This window comes from Chiloscyllium plagiosum, chromosome 23 (assembly GCF_004010195.1).
Source record: "Chiloscyllium plagiosum isolate BGI_BamShark_2017 chromosome 23, ASM401019v2, whole genome shotgun sequence".
In the NCBI taxonomy this organism is placed as follows: domain Eukaryota; kingdom Metazoa; phylum Chordata; class Chondrichthyes; order Orectolobiformes; family Hemiscylliidae; genus Chiloscyllium; species Chiloscyllium plagiosum.
In genome coordinates, this window is record NC_057732.1 from 36,823,786 (window position 1) to 36,834,358 (window position 10,573).

The 10,573-nt window shown below is 40.9% G+C and overlaps 1 protein-coding gene across 1 annotated transcript; it reads right to left on the bottom strand.

Annotated features, from left to right (window-relative positions):
* Nucleotides 1–1,520: 1,520 nt before the first annotated feature.
* Nucleotides 1,521–9,220, bottom strand: LOC122561507 (acrosin-like). The gene is made up of 5 exons (XM_043713254.1): nt 9,136–9,220; nt 8,134–8,347; nt 4,011–4,276; nt 2,010–2,152; nt 1,521–1,829 (listed from the first exon to the last, which is right to left on the bottom strand). The coding sequence occupies exons 3-5, from the start codon at nt 4,258–4,260 to the stop codon at nt 1,542–1,544; spliced, it is 681 nt and encodes a 226-aa protein (XP_043569189.1). The 5' UTR covers nt 4,261–4,276; nt 8,134–8,347; nt 9,136–9,220; the 3' UTR covers nt 1,521–1,541.
* Between the last annotated feature and the right edge of the window lie 1,353 nt (nt 9,221–10,573).

Genomic DNA, 10,573 nt, shown 5'->3' on the forward strand with positions numbered 1-10,573 from the left:
GGATACTGTTCAGACCTCATGACTACTCGACCAATCAGGTAGTAGTTTATGGTATACAGTTTTATGGGGTTTTGGTGTATTTATTCTAGTCAACCTCTTCAGACATACTGTGACTCATTCAAGGTATGTGGGACTTGAACCTTAATCTTCTGTCTCAGAGGTAAGGATATTACCACTACAGCATAAGACTCCCAGTTAGTACTTTATGGTCAATCTGTATTTCAACTTCATTCACCAGCCTTGGTATTTTTCTTCGTGCATTTACCTAACAAAATGCATCCATCTCAACTTGAAATGTTCAATTGACCATCAGCCTACAATTCTTTGAGGGTGTACTTTGCAAATTTCTATAATTCTGAGAGGACATGCTTCTTGATATCAGCCTTGAATGATCTAGTTCTAATACTGAGGTTATAATGCCTTGATCTGAACCTCACCACCAAAAGAAATTGTTCGTTTCCCTAATCTATCAACTGTATTCAAGGGAAAACAATGTTTGACTTTGGAACCTGGCCTCAATCTATTGAATTTGGTGCATCCCCTCTAACACCCATGTGTATTTCCTGAGGTATGGTCCCCAGTATAAATGCAGTGGCCCTGCTGGAATCCAGTCAGTACTCAGTACAGCACACCATAACTTTCAACGTATTTCAATCCTTTTGAAATAAGAGGGTGTTTTATTACAATTTAAAATTAGTTTGCTATCTGTATTTGGACCTGTTAACCCTTATGCGCCTCCACAGTTTCATATTTCTCACTGTTTAACTAAAGACCTGATTTATCTTTTTAAGGTCCAAAGATTTATTATCTCACACTTAACCACACAGTAGCTGCCACATTTTTGGCCACTTACTTAGACCAACATTGTCTTTTTACAACTCTCTGCTTCTTTCTTCATTACTCGGGGGAAGCGATGGCCAGGTGGTATTATTGCTGATCTGTTAATCCAGAGATCCAGGCAATGTTCGGGGGGCCTGTGTTCAAATCCTGCCATGGCAGATGGTGAAATTTGAATTCAATAAAAATGTCTGGACTTAAGAGCCTAATGATGACCATGAATCCATTGCCAATCATTGGGAAAACCCCATCTGGTTCACTAATGTCCTTTAGGGAAGGAAACTGCGTTCCTCACCTGGTATGGCCTACAAGTAACGCCAAGCCCACAGCAATGTGGTTGACTCTTAACTGCCCTCTGGGCAATTAGGGTTGCGCAATAAATGTTGACCTAACCAGCGATACTTACATCCTGTGAATGAATTTGAAAAAAACTCCTGGCACAGGCTAGTGAATCTATGATTCCATATACTGTGCCACCTAAACAACCAGCAGTAAATGCAATGAACAAAGACTCAGACTTAGTTACACAGTCCAATTAGCCAACTCTTAATCCATCAGTTTGAACAAAGTAGCATGAAACCCAAACAAACAAACTTCCCAGTTTCATTGCTATAAAATTTTATTGACATAGAGACTATTATCAAGGAAACCAGACAGCAATAGACATCTCTGTAAACCTGTGAGTGCAGATCAGACTGGTATCTTTAGATAAAGAGAGACACCAAATTAACTGCGGTGAGAAAGCCATAAACCTGTAAACGGACAGCACTGTTTTTCCTATTTATCGATGCCTTGCGAGAACTATCAGCCACCATTTGCATTTCACCCAACTTTGATGTCTTCCACTCAATCCATTCAATGTACTTCCGCACAGATGTGTAGATGCCCGGATGGATCTTGTGACCACAACCTAAGCCCCAGTTGGTGATTCCCAGTTGATAGAATTTTCCTGCTCCAAGGACTTTACATACCAATGGGCCTCCACTATCTGTCTGCAATAGAACAGGAAGAATATGATTGTACGACCAATGGATGCCAGTCTGTCCCAGCCAGCTTTATCCAGGCTTGATTTTACACAGATCCCAAAAGAATGGGTTCTGCATATGACTGTACTTCTTCAACCAGTCCCATTCAATAACAAAGATTTCAATTCCTTTTTTTATAGTACCTACCTGACACCTGTCTGGTCCTGCCCATTTAAATCCAGCACACAGGACTTGATCAGACAATGAGCCATTGTACCAATCACCCTGATTACAGATAGCTGTCGGGATTATACTGATTTCTTGTTCCTGTAAAATATCTGCTCGTCTACCTAGGTCAAAGAAAACCAGATAATAAGATTGATAATGTTTTCTTAGTTCAATTTTTTGATAGCATAGAATTTATGTATTGCTGTTAAAGGCACATTTTGTCAACATGTTTCATCTTGCACACAACGGAATATTTGCGAGATTACAAATTTTAGGTGAAAACCAACTAGTGAATGAGTGGAGAGCATTGATTGGTAGAGGTGTTGCTTTGAAAATGTACCAGTCAATGATGACATAATTAACTACTAGGCTTCATTTAAATGTTAAACTTGGTAGGCTGACTCTGATTGGTAAAGATTGCCCTGAGAGATGTCCCAGTGAATGACAGTCATCTGTTTTGTTCAGTTGAAACAGATACAGCAGGATCCTGTGTATCTCATAAGAATGCCTCAACTTTAACTGTCTGGAAAGAAACTTTCGGACACCTACATTGAGCTTTAGACAACAGTCTATCCAGAAGGATACGCAGCTCCACAATCTTGACCATTTTGGGAAGAAAATGGGAGAATATCTGCCTCCTAAACCATTAATGAAAAGTTTCAGAATCATGTTGACAAAAGTGAATGCAACTTTGAGAATTCAGGCAAATAACTGAACAGTTTAGACAGACCTTTACTCTGTATCTATCTTATGCTGTATCTACCCTGGAGTATTGGATGTGCATCATGAAGGAGCTTCAATTTGTACCCAACATTGCTACCTGCCCTGATTGTGTTTGATTGGACAGTGTAGAGGGACTAGTGTAGCGTTCAACTCCTAGTGGCACTCAATTGTAAAAGACTGAAGTGACTGGGTAATGGTATCCCCTTCTCATGCTACATCCAACATAAGGGATGGATTATTGGAACATCTCAATTCCTATTGACCTATCCAAACAGGAGAGTTCCACATCCTGGAATCCAGACTATACAGTAATTGAAATTGCCGCTAAGTTACAGAATGGATTATTAGAAATTGTACAACACTGGAATCACATCAATTACATAATAATAATAATCATGTTAGTAGAGCTGGTTTGGCATTCAAGTGTTGTTTTTGCTATATATCAGAAGTGAGTTAAACCTAACAGAACTTATTGCTCTGATTGGTTGAATTACTTTGAAGCAGTCAGTTGTCCATGAGACCTATCACCTCCATCCCCATCCTCATTCACCTATTGTACTCTTTGCTACCTTCCCCCACCCTCCTCTCTGACCTATCATCACCATCCCCACCCCCATTCACCTATTGTACTTTTTGCTACCTTCTCCCCAGCCCCACCCCTATTTATCTCTCCATTCTGGAGGCTTCCCACCTCTATTCCTGATAAAGGTCTTTTGCCCGAAACATTGATTTTCCTGCCCCTCTGATCTAAACTCTGATTTAAACTCTGGCGATGTTTCAAGGCTCAATCTCTTGTTTTCCCATTTGAATTTCCTGTGAATGCTGATAATTTCCTCAGTATTGTTCTCAAGGCATGGACAATGAACTTGTCCATTGATGAAAAGCCAGTGGTGAACATTCTTCATGAAGAGCTAGCTAGGCTACTTATGAGGCATGAAGAATAAACCACAAAGTATTATATTTTAGTGACACGTAGGCCAGACTTTACAAGGTGAAAAGGACAGGCTTTCTTCCTAGGGAAATTAGTGATTCAGTTGAGTTTTGAGGACAGCTTTCACATTCTTTTAATCCAATGTCTACTCAATTTGGGAGTGAATCTTTTTGATATCTGGATTACTAAAAATTATCATTAATGATGACAAACATCATTAGCCTACCCACACCCAGCACTTAAGACCTGAGACAAGATCGAATGAGACTCTCTGCTTGTGCTGTTAAACCAGGAAGTGAATCTAAACAAACTGACAACTTTCTTACCTTTGCCCTCCACCATGCCCCATCCGGCAGTGACACAAGGCTTGAGTTCAGCAATATCAAGTTTCTGATACTGAAGACACACTGGCTGCACATAGTCGGTGAACACAATGGGATCAGTGACCTTGATGAGGGCAATGTCGTTAGATTCTGTGTCCGGATTGTAATTTTCGTGCTTGATGACCTCTGCAACTGGTCTGGCATATGTGTCTTTACTAAACCTCGAGATCTGTTCTAATCCAAACACCAGCATAATTTTCTCCACATTGCTTAGGAAGGATATAAGGAGATTTGTATAAATTAGAGGGGACACTTGTAGCAGCTGTTTTGACAAATTGAAGATTTTTTTGGACAGTTCCCTCACTCAATAGCTCAATGATATTGAGATCCAGAAACATAATTACTCGATGATCATCTAAACCTAACTTATCCCTGTTAGGTATGAGAATTGTTAGGACATTATCATTTATGATGTTCCTGAGCATCATGGAGGATAAGTGAATCAACTAGGGCTCCCACTCCTTCTATCAGTGATCTCAGAGGAGAAGAAAGCTGAGTTTGAAAAACTCTCAGACACTGGAGGAACCGATATAATTAATTTACAAGACCACAGTCCATGTTTATCTTCAATTTGGCAAGACCGGCCATGACTAGTACACTGCAATTCCTGATACATATCTTAAAACAAAAGTCTCTATATCTTTTATTTTTAGGAGCTATGGATCTTAGGGATCTCAGGTGAGCATTAAATCTGAGCACCATATAATTTGCTGCACCTCAAATAACACTAGCTAATCTCAGTGTTCTGATTTCAGATTTGTCTACTAGTCAAGCAAAAACCCTTTTCAAACCTGTAGGTTGACAAAATCCAAATAGGACAAGGCATCATTTCAGCATGCATGCATCTTCTCTATTCTGTGGTACATTGCTATACATTTACCTACAGCAGAGATCCCCTTAGTTCAGTCACTTAATTTCGTGTTTACTTCTTGGTCAATCAGGTTTTAAGGAAGATAAACCTGGAGTTTTGAGTTGTTGCTACTAAAAAACTTGCAGCCAGAACTTTTAAATGGAGTGTGCACTTAGTCCCTATGGGCAGAAGTCCCAGGTTTAATGAGTAGGTTATTGGGGACAAGGCCTTGAGTAGTTCCCTGTGTTCACTGGGGTTTTGCTGCTGCTTAGCTCAGCTTGTCCATTCTGGTAAGATCTAAAAGAATCATCTGGAGCTGAGTTGGATGAATCTCAACTCTGGTTCCACTGAACTGATCCTTTGAATGGAACAAGGTATCATCAAAATATAACAAAAAAACTGGTCTTTTATCTCATTGATCTTTGTAGAAGCTTGTAGTGTGCATATTGGCTGTTGTGTTTCCTACATTTAAACAGTGACTACACTTCAAAAATAATTGGTTTATGTCAATCACTTTGGGACAATATGAAGTCATGACAAACTTTATACAAATCTAAGTATTTTTTATAGCAAGGGGTAAGTTCAGATGAGACAAATAGGATAGGCAGTCATCTATCACAGTTGTATGGTTAGCAGCTGCTCAGTTTCCCTTTCAGTATCCATTATTAAGGATGAGATAGCAGAGTACCTCGAAGTAAAATAGGACCGAGTCAGCACAGCTTTGTCAAAGGGTCATGCCTGACAAATTTGTTAGGATTCTTTTAGGAGGGAATGAGCAAGTTAGACAAAGGGGAGCCAGTGAATGGGATCTATCTGGATTTCCAGAAAGGTGTACACAGGAGGTTGCTAAATAAGATAATAGCCCATGGTGTTAGGGACAAAATGCTGGCATGGATAGAGGATTGACTGACTGCCAGAAGTCAGAGAGTGGAGATATAGGGATTTTTTCCAGTTTGGCAGCCTGAAAATGGAGTTACACAGGGGTCCAAATTGGGATCACAACTATTCACCTTATACATTTACGATGAAGGAACTGAGTGAGCAAATGACACAAAGATAGGTGGAGGGACAGGTATGTTGAGGAAGCAGGGAGGCTGCAGAAGGAGTTGGACAGGCAAGAGAGTGGGAAAAGAAGTGGCAGATGAAATGTAATGTACAAGAAGAGAATTTATTAGATTACTTATAGTGTGGAAACAGGCCCTTCGGCCCAACAAGTCCACACTGACCCTCCAAAGAGCAACCCACCCAGATCCATTTCTCTACATTTACCCTTTCACCTAACACTACGGGCAATTTAATACGGCCAATTCACCTGACCTGCATATTTTTGGACTGTGGGAGGAAACCAGAGCACCCGGAGGAAACCCATGCAGACATGGGGAGAATGTGCAAACTCCACACAGACAGTTGCCTGATGTGGGAGAGTCTGAGGTAATGCACTTTGGTAGAAAGAATAGAGGCATTGACTATTTTCTAAACAGGGAAAGGCTTTGGAAATCTGAAGCACAAAGGGGTTAAGGATCCTAGTTCAGGATTCTCTTAAGGTTAACATGCAGGTTCAGTTGGGGAGTTAGGAAGGCAAATGCAATGTTAGCATTTATTTCAAGAGGACTGGAATACAAGAGCAAGGATGTACTGCTGAGGCTGTATTAGATTCTGGTCAAACTGCATTTGGAATATTGTGAGCAGATGTGGGCTGTGTATCTAAGGAAAGATGCGCTGGACTTGGAAGGCTCCAGAGCAGGTTTATGTGCTCGATCCTGGGGATAAAGGGCTTGAAACAGTTGAAGACTTTTGGTCTGTACTCAGTAGAGTTTAGAAGATGAGGGGGGATCTGACTGAAGCTTACAGAAGACTGAGAGGCCTGTATAGAGTGGACATGGAGAAACTAAGACACGAGAGCACAGTGTCAGAATGAAGGGACCTTTTACAATTAAGATGAGGAATAATTACTTCAGCCAGAAGGTGGTTAATCTGTGGAACTCATTGCTGCAGAGAGCTATGGAGGCCAAGTCATTGAGCGTATTTAAGACAGAGATAGGTTTTTGATCAAGGGATCAAGAGTTACGGCAGGACAATATGGCTAATAAACATGTTAGCCATGATCAAATAGCAAAGTTTGACCAATGGGTCAAATGGCCTAATTCTACTCCTCTACTTATAGACTTCTCTTTAAAAAAGAGGTTCTGTAGTGTGCTACTCAACAGTTTACACAGATATTTGGCCTGTACTACTGCCATACATCTTTTTAACTGATAATTACAATCATTGCTTTTGTAGCAAAATTGATGTTTCATATTCAGAAGGCATAGGACATCATTACGGGATACGGTGATATGTAGATAGACCAGTTCTGTCCATGTAGAGTTGGGTGTGCTAGGCCACATGCAATGACACTACAATTGTCATACAATCCAAAAGAAACATAGATCCACATACCATGAGGAAGCATTATCAAGGCATTGAACCCTGGCTAGTTAGTGACCTCCCACTTCTGTTCAAGAAGTGAGACTCACTCCACACAGTTTTCCCATTAAATGTCATCTGGAAAGTATAAATTTCAGATGCAGCATGATGATTTTCGGAGTCCGAAGTCAGGCTGTACCAGACTAAATTAATAACAAATTCAATTAGCTCTCCCTGCCACTGCTTGTAGTGGACAAGTTTGACTCAATGGTAGTGTTCCCACCTCTGAGTCTGAGCAATACACATAGCTAATTTAGCTCTTGGCTCCAAGGGAAGGAACAAAACAATAGTGACCCACAGATTTCCAACTGTGTGAGGGATCCACAGAATGGCTAGAGTTTGTGAATTGCCAATACTTCAGAAAGAGCCAGAATATCCAACAAAGTGTAATCCTGGCAGAGAAATTAGAGATGATAAAGGCCAGGCACAGAATTGACTCTGCACAGATGTACTTTTTAGGGGAAGGACAGACACAAGTTTGGTATAGGTATGGGTCCTAGGGGAAGGTACCGATACTTGGTATGTATGAATGTGGGTATAGGTACTAGACCTGTAAAGGTGTTATTCATGCTCATATGGTAGCTAATGGTAACCAATAACAGACTCAACAATCATTTCAAAATGAGAGGTTAGTCTGGAGATTGAATCTATGGTTAGTTAGTGGGAAATGTTTACTCTCTGGGACAAGTCAATGAGTTAGTTAGCAATGAGGTATTGATTCATTGGTATGATCACCAATCACCTCCTTACTTTGCTATTTTGGCTTTGAAGCAGTGAGCTGCTGTCAGCACCCAGTAGTTGTCAATGACAGATCCTCCACAGGTGTGACCATAAGTTCCATCCTTTGATGCAATCTGTACACTGACCAGCCAAGGCCAGGCTCCTGGATCAGCATCATGGTTCCCCAGAGTCTCTGAATTCAGGTCTTCCTCTTCTTCATTTACTGCTGGTCGCTTGCTGCATTCTGAAAAAAAAGTACAGGACATAAAGGGAAGACCAATTCTGTCTGCACATCACCACAAGTATTTCAAACACTGCATTGTGACTGGGCTCAGCAGATGTACTCTCACTTACAAGCTGGAAGATCATTGGCTTGACCCTATCTGAAAAACCTGAACACAAAATCTAGGATTATGCTCTCAGTGGAATACCAAGAGAGTGCTGCACTATCAGGAATGCTGTCTTTCAGATGATACATTGAATTATGGGGACGGAAGTCAGTTTGATGACCGGTATGCATTGCAGGGTGATGTCAACTGCACAGATTCAATTCCCACACCAACTGAAGTCACCCTGAAGGTCTTGCCCAGAACCTCATCCCTCCACTGAGGCAAGCTGACCCTCAAGTTAAACTTATCACCTGTTGTCCTTTTCTAATGAGACAGCAGACCTCTTGGGCCATGGCAACTTTACCTTCCCTTCCATTCCATGACATTGAACTAAGGCCCTTTCTAACAGCAGGACTATTCCAAAATAATAGTTTTTCCTGGATGAGTTGGACAATATTTATCCCTCAACTGACATCATTTTGAAAAAAAGGTAATGGTATTACGTTTGTGGAAGCTTGTTATGCAAAGATTGGCCACTACAATTCCTTCATTACAACACTGACCACACGTCAAAAATATTTCAATGGCTTTAACGTGCTTCAGGATGGTGAAACTTTCTATATACAGTCAATGCAATCATTTATTTTCGATGTTCCCAGGCAATGGCCATTGGCACCAAGGCTACATGCAATCAAATCCTCACCAGACACAGCCACAATGCTGGATCTCAGAATAGTGTGACCAGACTTCCAGTGTTACTGATAAGGAGTCAATAGGTTGACCAATCATCCAAAGTGCCCCAACAAAAGATTGTATCTTGTCTTCAGTCAGCAATTCACAGCTCTCAATTAGTGCAGGCAATAGATCAGCCAATCAGTGTGGTCAATTGGTTACATACCCTCATCTATTGGCCTCCTCTTGCAATCAATCAATGTAGTCAATGGGTCAGTTGGCATTATTCATTGGCTTCCTCCTTCAGCTAATCAATCTATAGTCCCATTAGTCCCAAACTTCAGCCAATCAGCACAGTCAATCGGTCACTGCCTCATTCATTAACACTAGTTTTAAAGCAGAGGTTGTGAGTGAAAAGTTTACATGTTTCATATCCATTTCAAATTATTTCGGGGGCTCTTGCGACACAGTGGTAATGTCTGTACCCTTGGACTAGAAGTCCTGCATTTATGTTTTACTTGCTCCAGAGGTGAGTAAGAACATCTCTGAACAGTTGATTAGAAATATTCTACAGATTAAATCTGTAATCAGTCTTGTTGCCCTTTCCTGTTCCATTTCATGATATCTACATTGCTTTTGAACTGCAGTTACACAACTTGTCACATTATCCAAATGACATCTGCACTGAAATAACTCCATAGAGGCTGATATCCCATCACCAACTTACTCTTTATTTCATGTGGAGAGTCCCTGACACTGATCCAACTCCCTGAGAGTAAGCAGAAACTCTGACACTCCTGTTTATATCTGTCTGTCAGGGCTCCCTGATTGGACGAGGTTAACAGCCCCATTCAGGGAACTCATATTCTATGACATCCACCTAGCTGACCTCATTACAATCACTACATACATAGTCCAGCAGTTCCTCTTTATGAAATATTTCAATATTTTAGTACAGTAACTGTCCTAATGAAGCCTATGCTGCAAGAGTCATAGAGTATTAGAACAGGCTCTTCAGCTCGTGTTCTTGTTGGGTATAAAACATTCATCTATTCTAAATCCATTTCCCCTGTTTGACCCATAGCCTTGTATGCTGGAGTTCCAAAAGTGATCTTCTGAATACTTCTTAACTATTACAATGGTACCCAGCTTTCAAACGGTGAGTTCCAGATGCCCTTAAAAACATTCCTTAAATCCCCTCTAAACCTTATGCCCCTTACCTTAAATCTATAGCCTTTAGTTATCGACCCCTCCACTAAAGGGGTTCCTTCTTATCTGCCCTATCTACGTTCATAATTTTGAAGATCTCTGTCAGTTCCCCCTCAGCCTTTTTTATTCCAAGGAAACAATCCTATCTAGTCTCTCTTCAGAGCTGAAATGCTCTAGCCTGGGCAACATCCTGGTGAAACTCCTGTACATGCTCTCTAATGCACACCGTACTTCAGCTGAGGCTTAACAGCTCCATCAAA